General features: G+C 47.4%; 1 protein-coding gene across 4 annotated transcripts in view; it reads left to right on the top strand.

The window, feature by feature from the left end:
- The window catches only part of RPH3A (rabphilin 3A), a 319927-nt gene that overhangs the window by 270268 nt on the left and 30516 nt on the right, over positions 1–19143 (top strand). For all 4 annotated transcript variants that reach the window (XM_021714274.1, XM_021714275.1, XM_021714276.1 and 1 more), the window contains 3 exons: positions 15352–15481; positions 16643–16729; positions 18255–18417. In XM_021714274.1, the coding sequence (XP_021569949.1) occupies positions 15352–15481; positions 16643–16729; positions 18255–18417 (380 nt within the window). The remainder of the gene's footprint in view (positions 1–15351; positions 15482–16642; positions 16730–18254; positions 18418–19143) is intronic.

Here is a 19143-nt window from a genome sequence, read left to right as displayed (position 1 = left end):
TATTCAGGTGCTATCCCTCATCCAATCAGCTGTATCTAGGAGTGCCCAGCCTTACTGTAGCAACATGGTTGCTGGGCTGCCTCTGAGGGGAAAGCCAAGGAGGTTCCTGTGAACTGAGCATAACCCAGCTTGAATGTCATAGAACAGGGCAAATGAGATCTCTGTCTTTTCCCCACTGTCCTGCCATATTCCGCCTACCAACCTGATGACATGGCAGCAGAGTACTGTGATTAAGAACTGGGGTCCTGAAGTCAGAGATAACTTGTTCAAATTCCAGCTCTGCTACCTACTCCATGTGTGCCTCAGGTAGGCCACTTTACCTTTCTCTGCCTCAGTTTCCTCCTCTGCAAAATGGGGATAATATTAGCAAATACTTCTCGGTGAGTATTTAATTAACATGCAAACTATTATGTGCCCTGCCTAGAGTACATGCTTAATGCCTGGTGGCAATTATATAACAGTGAGTTTTCCTTAAAAACCGAGGAAGCTTATGCTTGACACTAGCTGAAGCTTTTGTTCTAGAAGTCTGCCCCAAGATTCCTGTTTGGCAGGCCCTGGAGTTCTAGCAGCCCCTAGCTTTCCCTGAAGGAGATTTGAGAGGCTTCCAGAGGAGCTTAGGCCAAGTCTTTGGTGGCAGAATGTCCCTTTGCTGAGACGGTGTTTTCTGCCTGGCTTCCCAGAGTGGGGAGGACACTCCCGGAAGATTCTGGCTGTGGTTGTTTCACAGCATGCTTCCTGCAGTCATCCCTCGCTGGTAGCATCGCCAGAGGCAAACCCAGTGCTATTTGTGTCTTGTAAGCTCAAACCTGCCCTGATTCCTGTTCCACCCCCTCTTCCCTAGGCGGGGAACAGAGTGGAGTCAGATGAAAGCCAACAGGAACATCATACACGGAGCAAGAATGAAAATGAGGGTGGCAACTGAGGCTCCCACAGCAGAGCCTGTGGGTTTCAGTTAACAAGCCTTTGGGGCCTCAGTTTCCCTACTCATCAAGTAGTCTGTCTGGATCTTGTGATCCTTCCTGCTCAGACTCTACAGTATTGGGGGTGTCTGGTGGAAGACCCTGTATTTTATTGTTGGCTGTGCCTCTCAGGATAAATTAGCTCCTTTTAACTGTGTTAAAATCGCAGTTGTATCTGTGTCCCCTTCTGGGTCCAGGCATCAACCCTATAAGGCTGAATTTTCTTTTCTATTACCTGAGTGAAAGCCATCTGGGAAAGTTATGAAATCATTGCCAACAAACATAATTAATCATCATGATGGGTACCATTGATTGAGCACCTACTATGTGTTAAGCCCTGTGTCTAAAAACGTCATATGAATTAACTCATGAATTGCTTCTCTCAATCCTATCAAGTAGGTGCTATTATGATCATTCCCAATTTGCAGGTGGGGAAACTGAGGCTTTGAGTATTTAGGTCACTTGCCCAAGGCCATGTAGAGGCAAAGTAAACATCCCTGTCTGGCTTATTCTCAGAACTATGCTCTTAAATCCATAAGATGCATTTCCTGAAGGCCTGTCCCCACATTCCTAGTTTGCAGAGTCTGGAAATTTTAATCACTCAAGTTTGGAAGGGACATTATGAGGGCTGGATGTTGAAACCCCTTCTGTGCTGGCCCAGTGATTCTTTCCAGCTCTTATTAACTTGTCTGTACCTCCCAAAGCTGCTAGACCTGGCCTCCATGTGGCTGTGGTTCTGAGAGTTTCAGGAGAGAAATACCCTCAGGCCTCCCAGGTGGCACTGTCTCCCTGGGGTAGTTTTGCTAGAGTTCACAGCCCCAGGGAGCCCCAGGCCATGCAGTAAACCAGAGTCATTTCCTTCCTGGTGCCACTTCGCTTCTTCCAAGAGGAGTCTAAGCCTTCACTCACCACTCAACTGGCAGCCCAACTCTGCTCTCCTCAGCATATCAGGAGGGGGAGATAATGACCAGAAAAGAAACTCATTAACTAGCCTCATTTTGCCCCACATTCCTTATATAAGCACTAAGTGGAATTTCAGAGTTTATATTGCAAGCCTGACTTCTACAGACTTTCTATATTTGTTAGGATATTTTGCTTGCAAGAAAGGAAACTAATTCCAGCTAGATTGTTTCAGTGATCTCTTGCTACATAATACACCACTCAAAATGTAGTGCTTGAAGCAATAACAGTGATATTATTTTTTGTGATTCTGTGAGTTAAGAATTCAGACAGGGCTCTGCTGGGTAGGTTTTCTGCTCCAGGGGATATTGGCTGGATTTGCTCACTCAGTTACATTCAGTTGGTGGCTGCACTAGGCTGGATGGTCCAAGAAAGCTTTACTCTCGTGTCTGTACCTTGGCACTCTCCAAGTAGCCCCTCTCTCTCCATGTGATGCTTCCTTATTCATTAGTCTGGCCTGAGCTCCTTTACACGGCAGCTGGCTCCCAAGGGAGCAAAGGTGGACATTGCCAGGTCCCTTAATAGCTAGGTCTGGGACTGGCAGGACATCGCTTCCACCACTCTCTTTTGGGGAGAGAAAATAGGACCCCATCTCCTTAGGGGATAAATGGCACATGCATGCAGGGGAGGGAGGCATTATTGACAGCTATCTTAGGAGACTCTACCACATTATACAAAAGGGAAATTTGATATAAAGTTTCAGAGATATTACAGGGAATCTGAGGACAGGAATACAGCCTAGCTTCAAAAAAGATCTACTTCTCATTCCACATGTTACATCTTGCCAGTTTTTATAGCTCTTTTTCATCCTGATTCCAAATTCCCAGGGAAGGAACTCTGATTGGCCTAGCTTGCCCTAGGTGCCCACCTGTCATCCAATCATCTGTGGCCAGAGGTGCCAAGCTAGACAAACATTGCTGCTGAGAGTTTCTCCTGAGCATTAAAGGGGCCTTTGTGAGTTGCAAAGACACTCCACAGGACTTTTAGAATGTATTTCTGTATTTTAGAAGTTTGGAATTAGACATTTTTCTCCTTGGTAGGTCTCTCTGCATCCTTATTATATTTCTTTCTGTCCAGTGCCTCTCAAAGGCATTTGTTCATATATCTTTTCTGTGAAGGGACTGGCAGCTGAGTGGCTTCCATTTGAGGTCAACTTCCCTAAACAGATGGGCCCCAAAAAGTAATTACAATTTGTCATTAACCTTAGCATCCAGACGCTGTGATGGAGGAGGAAGCTGGAGAGACCTGTTGTTGATAGGATCTGTTGCCTTCCATCACCTCCCATCTTGGTCCCACTGTCCCCCATGTTTTTGGCACAGAATTTTTCTAAAATATGGGCAAAGGGAGAAGTGAGTCATAATGCTTAGAACTTGCTACATCTATTAGGTGGGCATTGTTCCTGTGGTTTGCCATAAGTCAGGGCATATGCTTCTCTTTCTGACTCCTCCCCCTTTTTTGACCAGCAGTTTTAGACTCTCTGTGGATGGGATCTGGTGTCTTGGGGGCATCTGACCTTATAGACGTATTTATGAATGTGTCTGTGCATTTTACAGAAGAAATATTCACACATTTCATTAGATTTGAGGAAAACTCTGAACCTCCTAATGTTTCTGAGTATAGTACCTCAGTTTTCTCAGGGATTGGATCAATGCTTTTCAGAATCCATTCAGCCCTAATACTTGATGGAATCTGTTCATACAAGATGAGAATAGAAGTTTCCTGGACCCTTTAATTAGCAAAGTCCCTGCCATAATAGAACAAATAAACAAAGGTTGGATGAATAATATGTGCTGAATCGACCATAAACTCAACTAAGTCTCTCACTGAATCACTTTAACCTCTCAGACTCCTTGACCTCATCTGTAAAATGGGAAGTTGGATGGGGCAGTCTCCAAATCCTTCCAGCCCAGGACTTTTCAACTCCAGGACTACTTACATTTTGGGACAAATAATTCTTTGTGGTGGGGTCTGTCCTGTGCAGTGTAGACTGTTTAGCAGTATCTCTGGCCTCTGCCCACTAAGGAGAGTTAGCTGTAGTAACTCCCTGCCGAATTGTGACAACCAAAAATGTCTCCCAACTCTGTCTCCCGGGGAGCAAGGTCACTGCCTGTTGAGAACCACGACTCCAGCCTTTTTGTTGGTGGTTCACAAAGGGAAGGAGAAATGAACTAAACATTTTCCTCCAATCATAATCAACTTCTAGAGAAATAATCCCAACAGGCCTCTCTTATCAGCATCATGTGCTGGTGCTATGCTCAAAGCTTTATGTAGATTCATATATGTAGTCCTCAGAACAATCCTATGCAGTAGATCACATCATTATCATTCCCATTTTGCAGATGAGGAAGCCAAGGCACAGAAAGTTTAAGCAGCTTGCCCACAGTCACACAGCTAATAAGTGGTGGGACTGCGTTTATGAACCCAGTCTGACTGTCACCAGGATTAGATTCCTATTCTGCTATTCCATAGGGAAACAAACATATATCTCCAAGCACTGGGCTAGGGATTTTCAAATATATTATATTTCTGTTAATTCTCTTGATGTCCTCACTGTGAGACAGATTATGGTTTCTGTTTTGCAGCTAAGGAAGTTGAGGCTCAGGGGGTTAAACCACTTGCCCAGGGGCACACAGCCTTCACAGAGCCAAACCAGATTTTGAACTTGAATCTATCCTCCCACTGTATCCTGTTGCCTTTAAGGAGTACAGGCAGGAAAGGCAATTGGCAGATGATTTCAGGGTTTTAGAGAAGTCAATAAGTCACAGGGTTAATTGACTCAGTCTCACAGTTTCTTCCTTCAATGAAACAATTCTTTCCTCTCCACCTTGTAGCCCTAGTCCCCTGCAGGCCATCACATCACATTCTCTCAACTCTGTTTTCCATGACAGAAAAGGGCAGGGAGAGGGCTCAGAAAGAGTCCCAGCCCTAAGCATTGAGATGAAACACAGACACCATTTTTCTATCAACTGGGAAGCTGGACCTGATCTCCGAATCCACCTCTGCCACCCTTGGGATGTGTGAACTTGGGCAAGAGATTTCTGCTTTGTGTACCTCAGTTTCCTTGTCTGAAAAATGGGAATAATAGGGCTTATCTCCCAGATTGTTGGTGACTTAAGGAAAACAATGCCTGTAGAGTACCAGGGCACAGTAAGCCCTCAGAAACAAGCACCATGACTATTGCTATTACAGGGTTGATATTGCTACAGCACCTTGCCTGGTGTGGCCTACCCTAGCTGATCCTCCAGCCATCCTTTTCTCTTGGCTCCTACTCTGAACTGGGATGACCACCCCCTCCCCAAAGTACAGAGACCCAGGCAAGAATCCCATCCACCAATACCTCAAGGAGAGAAATCAGGATCTAGAGCGCCCCAGGTGGTGACAGTGATAACCAACAGCAAGAATTAATGAGTCTGAAGCACACATGCCCTGCGTGCCAGCCACGTGGATCCATGGTGGAGCAGCTCGGTCATGTAAGGACAGGCTCCTGAGAGACCCCAGCACTGCTACCTCAAGCTGCCCCTGTCGGAGCAGCCATTTCCCTGTTCACAGCAGATGGTCCAATCTTGACTTCAGAAAGTGCCAAGTCTAATAAACTCAACAGTAATGTCCCCCCACTTGGCAATTAGGGTCAGGTGAAGAGTGAGTGGCATGATTCTGGCACTGATGTGTGTGTGTGTGTGTGTGTGTGTGTGTGTGTGTGTGTGTGTGTGTGTGTGTGTGTAAGAGAGAGAAAGGAAGAAAGAGTGGAAGAGAGATGGAGGGAAGAAGGAGGGGAAGAGGGAGGAAGAGAGAGAGAGGAAGAAAGAAAGGGAGAGAGAAAGAGATGGAGGGAAGGGGGAGAGGGAGGGAGAGAGAGATGGAAGGAGAGAGAGAGAGAGGGAGAAAGAGAAGAGGAAGGGAAGGAGGGAGGGAAGAAAGGAAGGGGTGAGGGAGAGAACACACAGGCACACCCACTCTCCCACTCTGCTGTGTTTTTATGAATCATGAAGTCACATCAACCACTGCTTCTGAGGCAGCTGCTCTGGCTCCCTCCCACTAGCTGGTGGAAACCCAGCCTCTAACTGTCTCCCCTGCTAATTCAGGGATTGGCACGTAAACCTGTCCCACCAGGGCAGGCGGAGTGTCTTCCCTGGGTACTGCAGCATGCTACATTAAGCCTGTTTCCTGGTGCAGTTGTGCATCCATGAGCCTGCTCTTCGACAGTCACCAAGATGCTGCAGTGACCCGGGAAAGCTCAAAGACGATTGCCTGAATGTTTCTGAGGTCAGGTTGAGCTTTTCAAGGGATGCTGGGCTTAACAAACAGGCAGCTGTTAGGCCTCCTCTGGACTTCTATCCTCACCTGCAGGAGGCAGTCCATGGGAGTCAAGGTCTTTGCAGGATCGGGGCGTGTACATGCATGGATGTGAAGGCATGTTCTTGCATGTAGGTTTTGATCAAGTGACACATGCCTCTGCGGTATGTCTGTAGGCATGTGTACTCATATGGGTATATGTGCCGTGTGTGTGTGTGTGTGTGTGTGTGTGTGTGTGTGTGTGTGTGTATGTGTGTGTTTAGAGATATACAGGTGAGTTTTATACATTTCTAGTCACTGCAGCCCCTGCAAAAGCTTTAGAGAAACAGATTTCACAAGCATGTTATAGCATCCTGGTTATGTAGAAAAAATGAGAGTTTAGGGAGTTATAAAAGCCACGCATTTCCAGAAGAAATAATTAGCAGCAACCATTACTGAGCAGTTACAAATGCCCTGTTCTGGGCATTTTACACGTACTATCTCATTTTGCCTTTGCAACAATTCTGGGAGGTAAGGACTTTGTTTCTCTAATTTACAGATGAAGAAACTGAGGCTCAGAAAGGTTAAGTCACTTTCCTGGGGTCACAGAGCCAAGAAGTGGCAAAGTCCAGATATGGAGCCAGGCAAGCTCACTCCAGAACTGGCATCCTAACCCCTGCATCACAACGGTCTCTCAGTTCTGTATTCTGAAAGCACGCGTGCATGCAGGTGGCTGTTGGCACACCTGTTGGGAGGAGTCCGTACTTTCCTGGGGTTGAGCATGAGCACCTGGCAGAGGTGACTGGAACCTCACAAAGTCCAAAGCTTGGCTTGTCTGACATCCACAGCCAGGCAGGGAGGAATTGCCCAAACCTTGTTCTACCTAGGAGGGGTAAAGTTGGACTCAGACCTAAATCAGGTTCTTGGTGGCAGATGGGGCAGGATTGTGTGGGGGGCCAGCAGAATGTGACTCACCAAGATGTCCACATCCTGATCCCTGAAGCTTGTGGACACATTATCTTCAACGGCAAAGGGTCTTTGCAGTGATTGAGTTAAGAATATTGAGATAGGGAGATAATTTGGATTATGTATGTGGGCCCAAGGATCCTTACAAGAGTAAGCAGGAAGGTCAGAGAGATTGGAAATTACTCTGTTGCTGGCTTTGCAAATGGAGAATGGGACCAGGAGTCAAAGAATTTAAGCAGATCCTGGAAGAGGCCGAGGAACAGACTCTCCCCTTGGAGCATCCAGAAAGAAGGAAGCCCTGACAACATCTTGACTTTAGCCCAGTGAAAGTTGTGTTGGATATCTGACCTCCAGAACTGTTTTTAAAAAAAATTTTTTTTTAAGTTGGGAGTCTCTGTTACCCAAGCTGGAGTACAGTTCAGGCAACCTTGACCTCTGGGATCAAGCGAGCCTCCCGACTCAGCCTCCTGAGTACCTGGGACTGCAAGCATGAGCCACCACACCTGGTTAATTTTAAAATTTTTTGTAGAGATGGGGATCTCACTGTGTTGCCCAGGCTGGTCTTGAACTCCTGGCCTCAAGCAATCCTCCTGCCTCAGCCTCCAAGGGAGCTGCGGTTATAGAAACAAACCACAGTGCCCATCACAGAACTGTTAAGATAATAAATATAGGCCGGGCATGGTGGCTCAAACCTATAACCCCAGCACTTTGGGAGGCCAAGGTGAGAAGATTGCCTGAGCTCAGGGGTTCGAAACCAGCCTGGACAACGTGGCAAGATCTCATCTCTACAATAAATCAAAAAATAAGCCAGGCATGGTAGCATGCACCTGTAGTTCCAGCTATTTGGAAGTTAGAGGTGGAAGAATCACCTGAGCCTAGCAGGTTGAGGCTTCAGTGGCCGTGAGCATGCCATTGCACTCCAGCCTGGGTAACAGAATGAGACTCTGACTCAAAAAAAAAAAAGGATAATAAACATATGTTGTCTTAAGCCACTAAGTTTGTGGTAATTTGTTACAGCAGCCACAGAAAACTCACACAGGCATGACTCCTTGAAGCCTGCGGGTATGCAGTGACGTTTTGTGGCCCTCCTCCTCCTATGCTCTTTACCACTGAGTTAGACCCATCTGGGCCGTTCTTGCTGTTTCAAAGCTCTGTTCAGCAGCAAGTAGAGAGAAAGGCCAGAGACCTGTTTGCCCTTTCTACCTGCCATGGCCACAGCATCTGACATCCTCACTGCATTGAGCCTCCCAAGGCCTTTATTCATGTGTCTAAGTGTTGTTTAAAATGGAGCGGTCAATTCACCTCTTACTTAAAGCCCTTGAATGCTGTCCCATCACTCTTAGACTCAAGACCCTGTATGGAGTGGCCCCTGCTGCCTTTCCAGCCTCATCTCATGCTATTCAGCCCCCAGGTTCGCTGAGCACCTCTCCTGTTCATCACACGTGTTCCCTCACTTCCTCTGGGGCCCTTCCTGACTGTTCCTGTCCCTCCCATTATGAGATCTCGTAGCTGCCCATGCTTGTCCTTCGAGTACTTATGTTGATTATAGTGATCTGTGTGATTATTTCAGTAATGTCTCAGTCCCTCAGTAGACACCCGGTCAATGAAGGCAGGGACTTCATCTGTTTTGCTCACCACTGGTTCCTCACTGTGTACCCAGCCCATAGTAGGCGCTCTGTAAATATTTGTCACATGAATGAACAGCCCGTGTGCCATCATTTGGGTGGCAAGGTCAGACCAAGCTGGGAATCCACTTCCCACCACCTCCACTGGAGATCATCCATTGCTGCTCAGAGGGAGGCACATACCCTTTCTGGTGCCTCTGAGAGCATCCTGGGAAGTGGGAAGTGCCCACCCTACTTCTCTGAGTAACCAACAGCTCCCCTTAAGCACCCAGCCTGGTGATGGATGCTTCTTGGACACCAGGGATAAGTGGTCATCATAAAGCTAATCGGGTGTGTAAAGACCTAAGCAGAGTAACAGCCACTTACAATGTCCAGATAATTGGACACTTAATGTGGGTAAAGGGGGTGGATACATTAGAGAGACAAACAAAACCAGACAGGCAAAGAAAACCAGGCAACCAACATGGACCAGTCTACTTTTGGTCACGGAGGGTCCTTACAATTCAAAAAAAGGAGGAATCTTATGTGTCAGTCTCAGGAGCTGAGCATCCCTGAATGCTGCTCATGGGAGGAAACTTGAGATGCATCTCATCTACCCCTCATATTAAGTCTGGGAAAGGAGCCCAGAGAACAAGTTTTTCAAGGTCATTGACAGAATAAGAAGTAGGAGTCAAACCTGCATGTTTCAACCCTTGGCTCACATGATCCCCATCCTCAAAGATGCACTTTATTTTCTGATATAAAGGTAATACGTGTTCATTGTAAGGAAGTTCAGAAAGTATAGAGAAGTCCAGTTAATTGGGGGCTTAATGGGGAAGAGGGAAGTGGAGGCATTAAAGAAGGAGGTACCAGGGGGACCCCTCAAAACCTGGAATTTATTTATAAAGACTGTATTTATTTATTTATTTTTGAGTTGGAGTCTCATTCTGTCGCCCAGACTGGAGTGCAGCGGCCGCTCCCGGCCACCGCAGCCTTGACCTGCTGGGCTCCGGCGATCCTTCCGCCTCAGCCTTCCGAGTAGCCGGAATTACAGGCACGTGCTACCACGCCCGGCTGATTTTTTGATTTATGGTAGAGATGAGGTCTCGCTGCCCAGGTGGGTCTCAAACCCGCCGGCTCAGGCCATCCACTCACCTCAGCCTCCCAACGGCGCGGGATGACAGGCTGAGCCACCGAGCCCTGTATTTATTTTTACATGTTTTGTTTAAATTTCAGTCACCTTCCAAGTACTCCCTGTTTGATGCAACATACCTATCAAGATGCTTTTTCCACTGCTTAAAACAGTTTTCGAGTTTGTCCATTTTGGTGCCTTTTAGTGCTTCTGTCGTTTTTTGTCTCACCCCTTCCACATGGGCAAAGGGTTTCCCTTGGGGAACTGTTTTCATCTGAGAAAACAAAACACTCTCAGGATGAGATCAGATGAATAGGAAGGGTGGAGCACGGCGGTCATGCCGTTTTTGGTCAAGAACTACTGAACATTCAGCACGGTGTGGGCAGGTGCATTGTCATGATGTGAGAATTGGTCACCTGTCTGCCACAACTCAAGACATTTCTTCTGCGAATTATGATGCAGCCTTCTCAAAACTGGCACGTGGATTCTGATGGGTCCCTAGAACACTTACCTGGAAGGGGAAGCCTGTACTACAAGGGGTCTGCCCTCTAAACGATAATTTTGGGGTTTTGGGGGTCTCCTCATAGAAGTTACTCATCATCCCTCTACCTGGTGATAATCGTGGTGGATATCTTGGTGCATTTCTTTCCTGAGTTGTTTCTTCAGTACACACAATGAAGATATTCAGATGAGCGGGTTTCAAACCCAAACTCACACCCTGTTCCCAATCCTGCATTCTGGGATTTTGCTTTTTTCACACTTAAAACAGCAAGGAGAGCATTTTCCCATGCCATGTCCTTCTTTTCCACTGTGGCATTTCTCCAGATGTGGCCAGGAAGTCACCAGCAGCAAAATCACACAGGGAGCTGCTCTAAAATACAGGTTCCAGAACCGCTGCCAATCCCATACAATCATTCTCCGAATATTGCATGCTCTCCCCAGGCGATCTGGATGTGCCATACATTTGGGGACCATTCCCCTATGCAGAGGTGCTCAACAGGGCTGCATGCTTAAATACTGATATCCGGACTTAATAACATCTTCAGCAGAGAAGGTTTACAGTCAGGCCCCGCCCCCTCCCCTGTGCTGGTGTTTTTCTTAATGCAAGCTGACTGATAAGCAGTGAGGGTTGGGAACTGCCCCCTTTGTGTGAACAGGGCTCTCCTGCCAAGACTGGTAAAAACAAATATTTCTTGTGGGGTGAAAATGCTGAAATGTTTTATCACCAGGATAAAGGCTCACTTTGACTCATAGTCTAACGTGACCCAATTTTGACTTAGCTTCCTGCCAGGTTTTATTTCCTCGTTTAAAATCTTTGGCTGTTGGGGCCTTCTGTGTGGTGGTCCTAGCATTTGGGCTGTAGAGAGGGTGGCTTCAGGAAGCTCCCTGCTCATTCCCTATATTCTGTCAGGGGAGGAATGTCTGCCCATCTCCTCCTCACATCTTTCCTCTTTATTGGTCTGTATGGAATCCATGAGTAACAAACATCTCTGAGCTGAGCCATCTGAAAAACGATCTGAACTCTGCTGCATTTCCATGTCGTTTGCTGCTACTGATGGAAGCTAATGTGACTCTCCCAGGACAGCATGCACTAATGGGGCCCTACTGCCTCTAGGATTCCATGGTAGAAGGGCAGGTATCCTAGCAGGGAGGTGATAATGTGGGCTTGTAGTAGTGGGCAAATCCACAGCCCTTATTTTCCAGGAAGAGGCAAAAACCTCTTGCAAGTGTCCTCAACAAAACATGCTGCAGTTTAGAATGGGATCATCTGTCTGCCCCCACTCTCTTCCTGAATTGCACTGGCAAAGCTTGACCTGAGGAAGGGGGCCATGGGGATTCATGGAAAGTAAAGATAATTTCCTGATGCAGAGAACTCGATTCCAGCCCTGGTGAAGTGACCCACTCAAGTATCTCACCCTCTCTGTGCTTTGAGATCCCCCAATGGTATGGTGCAAAAACAAAATCGATCTTCTGACTGAGGCAGTGGACAAAGGAGAAAACGGTGGGAATGAGACTGTAAGAAAAAGTCACCACGTGATGGCCATCCCTCCTCCATCAGCCCACCTCAACATCTCATAATATTTTATAATCCTGCCTCATTGAAAGGTATCCTGACGTTGATCTGCTCTGTCAACTTCAAACTGTCTTGTAGAACTCCAGAACCAACTTTCTAAAGGAAATCTAATCCAACAGGCCCTCTAAAAAAAAAAGGTCAGTGCTGAAGAGCTCTCATCAGCGACAGCACCAAGTGGCCATCCAGGGACAAGACAATGGACGGATGTTGCCTCTGTCTGTTCTTCCACCCAGAACCTCATCCTCTATCTCCCACAACAGCCCAAACCACAGAGGGGAGTACCCCTGAACTGACTCTAGGGAACACTTGGGGTGTCACAGAGCACAGTTGGACAACCACTAAAACAGCCTAATGCCTCCTGTTTTCCAGATAAGGAAACAAGCACAGAGAGGCAAAAGATGGGGCTGAAATTGAGATTTCTCAATTCCATTGAAGGCTTTGAGGGAAGCATGGTGATGGAGCAGCTGCTGAGTGTCTTGTGCCAACCTCAGGGACATGAGAGGCAAATGGACCGGAACCAGCCAGGGTGACTACGTGTCTGCAGCCTGGTACTGGCCTTCAGTCGAGGGCCCTGGCTATGAGAGAAGCAGGGGCATGGAGCAGGGTGGAGATGGGACTACTCAAGATGGTCCCTTGGGCTCTGCTTGGCATATGGCTGTGAAGGGACAGCAGGTATAGCGGTTAAGAACAGGGGCTGGGAGCCAGACTGCCTGGGTCTCAATCCTGGCCTTCACCACTTCTTAGCTGTGTGACTGGGGTAAATCACTTAACCTCTCTGGACCTCAACTTTGTCATTTAATATGTAGAAAAAGTGTGTCCTTAGCTTCTAGTGCAGCTGTAGGAGTCATTAGGATCCCTGTGAGGTGCTTAGTTCAGTGCCTGGCACATGGCACATGTTCTCACAACACCAGCTGTCATTGTCACAGGAGTCTAAGGCCATAGGGTGGGGCGTGCTCCTGGTGATTGCCCCTTCCTATCATCCTACAGAAATCCTTTCTAGGGAAGACCAGGGAGAGGAGGGGTGGGTGAGAGGAGGAAGAGTCAGGAAGAGACTGCGGCCTTCAGCTCAGCACATCCTGCCTTCTCAAGCAGTTCTGGGCAATCTGGGTCACAGCGGAGGCGCCAGGGCTCACAGGCTACCATTGGCTCTTCCTCAGGCAAGGCGACTCCTCTTGTGAATGGAACACAGATGAGAAGCTGCTATTTATGATGTGGCAAGTCAGAGAGCCGTGAGGGCATGGCAGGAACCAGGAGGCCCACAGGGAGAGCCAGCACAGGTGACTGCCAGGCAGGGCTGCCCAGAGCCCTCTGGGGCTGTGATGCCCAAGGCCCTCCCATCAGCTCTTATGCCCACCATGTCCACAGCTGGGGCTTGGCCTGAGGAGCCCAGCTCCACCTAGATTCACTGGCAGTGTCTAGAATGAGTCCTCATTTGAGGGAAGGGCAAGGAAATGACTTCAAGCTGTTGGGAAGTGACCACAAAATAAATAAAACCGAGATGGAAATAGGATGCCCACAGGTGTCACTGCTATGTACAGCCTTGTCACTTAAAGTGTGGCCAGGGACAAGCAACATGTGGCATCACCTGGGAGCTTTCTAGCAATGCAGCACTTCAGGTCCCACCTCAGACCTGGCAGAATCTGCATTTTAACGCGATTCCCCTGTCATCTGTGTGCACATTAAGTGTGAGCAGCATCAGGGGAATGCCCAAGAAACCTGGGTTCTAGTTTTGGCTCTGTCAAGTCCTAGATGTGTGACCTTGGGCAAGTCATTTAACTTCCTTGTGCTTCACTTTCCTCACCTGTAAAATGGCACAGTAGTGGTGTCTACCTTCTGGTGTGGTAGCAATGCACTTCATACCATGCCAGACATCTGCTAGGCACTATAGGAGTGTATGTGGTTATTACACACTACTCGGCTCTCAGTGCAGCTTGCGTTTGCTGGATGCATGCATGGGGAGTGAGCTCCCGTCCTTCAATCATTCATTCATTCATCATGCACGAATACCCATGGGGACCTGGTTCAGCTCTGGGCACACAACAGACAGACAAGGTCCCTGGCCCAGGGGGACTTAGAGTCTAGAGGGAAGCCAGAGAGTGTTTCACAGTTGACTAATTATTTAATGCAGAGAATCTCACAGCTACTTACAAATGTGACGAGTGCTATGAGGAAGGGCAGGGCTGCTTTTCCAGGGAAAAAAATTGGTGGTTTAGAGAAGGCTTTTAAGAGGAAGTGGTGTCTGAAGGATGAGGGGACTCTGGGCAGGAAAAGTATAAAAGTGTGTGTGTGTGTCTGTGTGTGTGTGTACACACGATCACAAATCTGTATGTGTGTGTGGGCAGGGGGGCGTACTCCAATCCCAAGGAACAGAAGGTACAAGACAGGCGAACCAGAACTGGAAGAAGGCCCAGATACCTAGAGCAGTGGTTCTCAAACTTGAGCCTGAGTCAGAATCCCCTGGAGGGCTTAAATCACAGATTGCTAGGCCCCGCCTCAGAATATCTAATTCACAAGTTCCTACATGACATCGAGGCTGCTGGTCTGGTGACCACACTTGGAGAACCACTGAACTAGAGCATGAAATTCAAGAGCAAGAAAGAGAAAAAAATTCAGGGTTTCACCTGGGGCCAGATCCCATGCAGGGTTATGGAAGTCGCATGGATCAGTGATCAGCCCAAGGCTTCAAAGTGGGGTGGCAGTGACATGATCCAATTCTTGTTCAAGTGTCACCATGACTGCAGCAGGGAGGACAGATGGTGGAGAGTGTCAGTGAAAGCAGGGGCCTGTAAAGAGGTTACTACAGTCATACAGAAGAGAGATGACGGTGGCTTTGGCTGAGGTGAAGATAGAAATGGGTAGAATCCAGGAATGTTGGGGAGGCAGAGGCAAGAGGATTTGGTGACTTGGTTGGGTCATAGAATGTCAAGGAACATCCCAGCTTTCTGGTTTGAGCAAGTGAGTGGATGGTAGTGACATTTCCTGAGACTGGGAGGCAGGCTTGCTGAAAGCATTCCATTTGAAAGCATGAGTTTGAGATGGCTGTGAAGACATTCAAGTGAGTGTGTCATATGGACAGTTAGATACACAGATCTGGAGTCAGAAGGCAGCTTCCAGGAGGAAGCGACAAGAGGTAGGACAGACTAGGTAAGGTTCTTAATCTGAAGAGGTAGAGTAGACCAACTTGGAAGGTCTGGGGAAGGGGGGGAGGTCTTTGATATTCTGAAAATGTATCAGAATTGTATGAGTGTATGCCTTTTTCTAGGGGAAGGGCCCATGGCATCATCAAGTGCTCGAGAGTTTGACTCAGAAAAGGTGATGACCATCAGCCGGATGCTGGTGGTCTCCAGTCCTATGAGGTCCTTGTGACCCTGTCTCTGCTTCCAGGCGCCTGGTGGACCGCCTGGAGACCATGAGGAAGAATGTGGCCGGGGATGGGGTGAACCGCTGCATCCTGTGTGGGGAACAGCTGGGGATGCTGGGCTCTGCCTGCGTGGTGTGTGAGGACTGTAAGAAGGTACTACCACCCTCTTCTCCCTCCTTCCCTGTGCGGCACCTGCACAGGGGTTAATCCTAGGCTCCTGCTTGTGGGGTGAGGGAAGAGCTGGGTTTGGGGGATGCAGCTTAGATCCTGAATATTTTTTTCTGGAATGCTCCCATGTTCAACTGTCTTCCAAGGCAACCCTGAGACTGCTTCCTCCCTGGAAGACACTCTGATCTTTCTGTCCCCTTAGAGATAAGTCCGTCCAGGATGAACTTAGGAGCCCATGACAAGGCATGAGCTAGGACTGAGCCTGCAGCTACCCTGGTTCTATCTCAGTTAAAAAAGCATGTTAGGCACGTGTTTATACATGTGTGTATGTGGAATGCTTTCAGCATTCTTGTACCCTGGGTTATGGTACAAGAGACTTAGAAATTCTCTATCCAGCTAAATTAGAATCTTTTAGCTTTGAGAACATTCGTTCTCAAGGGAGAGTCTCTCTGTGTTGTCTTCACCCTCTGCCCTTTCCTTAAATTGCCTGCACTTGACAATTCTGGGGCAGAAACACAACTGCCTTAGGGTCTGCCTGACTCCAGGGAGTTCAGGTGAACAACCCAACTGGAAATAACCGTAATGTCACTTGGCATCTCTTGCTTGATGTCTCATTTGACATTTAGAATAAAATATTGCAGAAAGTGTATCTATTCTGGGAAAACTTGCCTGCTGCAGTCAACCAGAGAGGGAGAATTTTGTAACCCATTCAGTTTTCTTATTTGTCTTGACTTCTAGGAAATTCCACTAAAAATAGAATGTTCTATGACACAGCCATGGCATTTACTCAGATAACTTTCTGTTCCTTGGGGCATTGAACTTCTGGTCAGAGTCTAGGTTGTCCCAGGTCCATTTTGGAGATAAACAAGAAGTAAATTAATTACTGAATGCCTATATGGCCTTTCCTCTTAAAATATTAAGTTGCAACCTACAGGAACTCTTAGATAATTCCTTCATTCAGTGCTTGGGATTGACTTGAGTTCTTGTTATTGGAAATAAGACTCAGATTGGAGGAAAATTCTAGACCTTTACATCCACCAAGAGAAAGGAGAGATCTGTTGCCACCCCTCTCAGTTCTCTCCCCCAAGTGCTCGCAGCTCAGAGTGTGGCCCAGCTGAGTGGACACTGGTTGTGTTTTGTCCCCAGAATGTGTGCACCAAGTGTGGGGTGCAGACCTCCAACAACCGCCTGCACTCGGTGTGGCTGTGCAAGATCTGCATCGAGCAGAGAGAGGTGAGAAGCACCCCCCTTGCCAGCTTTCTTCTCCTTTCTGGAAACAGGGCAACAGGAGGGCATGTGGAGGCAAGGGTCCTATCGGGTCTGTGTCTTAAGAGGTTAGTATGAAAGGTACCAGCTCATTTTTGAACGCCAGCAGAATGGGCCCTGAGTATTTGAGGGATTTCTTCTCTCCTCTGTTTCTGTGATTTTTTCTTCTCTCCCTCCCCCCATCCCTTGTTCACTGCCCTCTGACCACCTTTCCTCCCTCAATCTCCATAACTCTCCTCCTAGGTCTTCCTCTCCCTGCATCCTGCCTTTCTCTTTCCCTCTATTCCATGGCTTTCTCCATGTTTTCTTTCCTCACATTCTCCTCTCATCTTCACCGCCTTCTCTTCCTCTCCCTCATTCTCTTCCTGTCTCACACTTTCCATGCCATTTCCCCTGCACTTTCTCTTACTTTGTCTCTTTCTCCCATGGCATCTTTCTCCTCCCCACCCCTGCTTATTATGTGTTTGACCCCAGTTAAGTCCTTTCTCCTCCTCCGGCTTTCTCCATCACTCACCCCCTGCTGCAGATTCCTGCCTTTGAGATGATGTCTCAATGGCCATGTTCTCCTCGGTATCTGTTAGGACCCTGGCAGGAAACAGCTGGCACACTTCAATAGGGGAATCAAGAGTTTGATAAAGGTGTTCTTTACAAAGATCTGGGCAGAGCTAAGGGAAATCAACAAAGGTTGGTGAGTCACTCCAATATCAGCAAAAGCAGGGTTGCTGTTACCACTCTTAAGACTGAAGGGTTGGAGGAGGGAGGGGTTACCAGGCTGGAAGGCAGGTGTAACCTGACAGGAATGCAGTCACTTTCCAACTAGCTGGAAGGGAGCCAAGGAGATGAATACCACCCCAATCTCCTTCCTGCTGCTAGCTCTTCCTCTGCACAGAGAACATTTCAGCAGTGCCAACTTTGCAACTGGTTTTGCTGACATTTCTTACCAAATAAACCTAAAGACCGAGGTCAGGTTACTGTAAATCCTAGTAGTCAACCTGGGACAGAGAGCAAGGGAGAGAATGTATCTGATGGGACAATGAAAGATGTTCCATATGTCCTTCTAGGACACCTGCCCTGTTCTAATCCAAAGGGCCAAGAGGAAGGCCAGAGGTCTGAAGAAGTTATGGGGAGATCATCCTTTGTACAACAACCAGTGTAGTGGAGAGCACGCCATGTTTAAGAGATGGAAGACTTGGTGTTAAGTCCTAGATTTTCCATTCTCTGGCTATGTCCTGTTGGATCAGTCCTTAAAATTTCTGATATTTAGCTTTCTCCATCCATAACATGGGCACACCTAAGCCCTTTCTAATGAGGTTTCAGAGCCAATGGTGGCATTATTATGAATTGTGCAAAGCTGTGTGTATTGCAAGAAGAGTGTTCTGGCTGTTGTGTCAGTGTACTGTGGGTGGGGAACAAAGATAAGGATTGTCACTCATGAAGGTAAGAGTAGTCGTGCTTGGCTGCTGTGTCTTCAACCCCTACCTCTCCTCCCTAGGTATGGAAGCGTTCTGGAGCGTGGTTCTTCAAAGGCTTCCCCAAACAGGTCCTCCCACAGCCTATGCCAATAAAGAAGACCAAGCCTCAGCAGCCAACCGAGCCAGCGGCCCCTGAGCAGCCTGCCCCAGAGCACAAGCACACTGCCCGGGCTCCTGCTCGAGGTAGGACAAAACAAGCTATTCTTTTTTTTTTTTAACTTTTGTAGGTTATGTTTATTGACATTTACAGTTAAAACAGAGAGTTTTTTTTTAAAGTACACAGCACATATTCCATTAGCCTTCAGAGCAAAAACATTATTGTACGTGTAGCTTCTGGAACACTCTGCTGTATACTCACCTTTGAGAAAACGACAGTGAAAAGGCTAAATATTATTATTACATGTTAGTATTATTTAAAGATAGTTCTGGGCCAGGCACGGTGGCTCATGCCTATAACCCCAGTACTTTGGTTTTTAAAAAAATTAATTTATTTATTATAGAGATGAGGGATACAATTCAGGGTTAGGTATATAAACAATAATCATGCAGGTACTGTTGTTGATGAGGTATGTCCCTCCTTCCCCTAGCAGTTTTCCTCCACTTCCAATCCCACCCCCCTCCCCTGACTGTTTTCCACTACTGCCAATCACTTTCTTGCAGCATTATAATTGTTCAAGTTCCATTTATGAGTGAGAACATATGGAACTCAGTTCTTTGTTTCTGTGATAAATCACTGAGTATGATCGACTACAAATCCATCCAAGTTGCTGCAAAGTCCATATATTTGTCCTTCTTTATGGCTGTATAATATTCCATTGTGTATATGTACCACATTTTTTTTTTTCTGAGTTGGAGTCTCACTCTGTCGCCCAGACTGGAGTGCAGTGGCCACTCCTGGCCACCGCAGCC

This window comes from Carlito syrichta, unplaced genomic scaffold, assembly GCF_000164805.1.
Source record: "Carlito syrichta isolate Samal-C Ts95f unplaced genomic scaffold, Tarsius_syrichta-2.0.1 Scaffold305566, whole genome shotgun sequence".
In the NCBI taxonomy this organism is placed as follows: domain Eukaryota; kingdom Metazoa; phylum Chordata; class Mammalia; order Primates; family Tarsiidae; genus Carlito; species Carlito syrichta.
The sequence above is the reverse complement of the archived record's forward strand: the minus strand, read 5'-3'. Positions and strand labels throughout refer to the sequence as shown.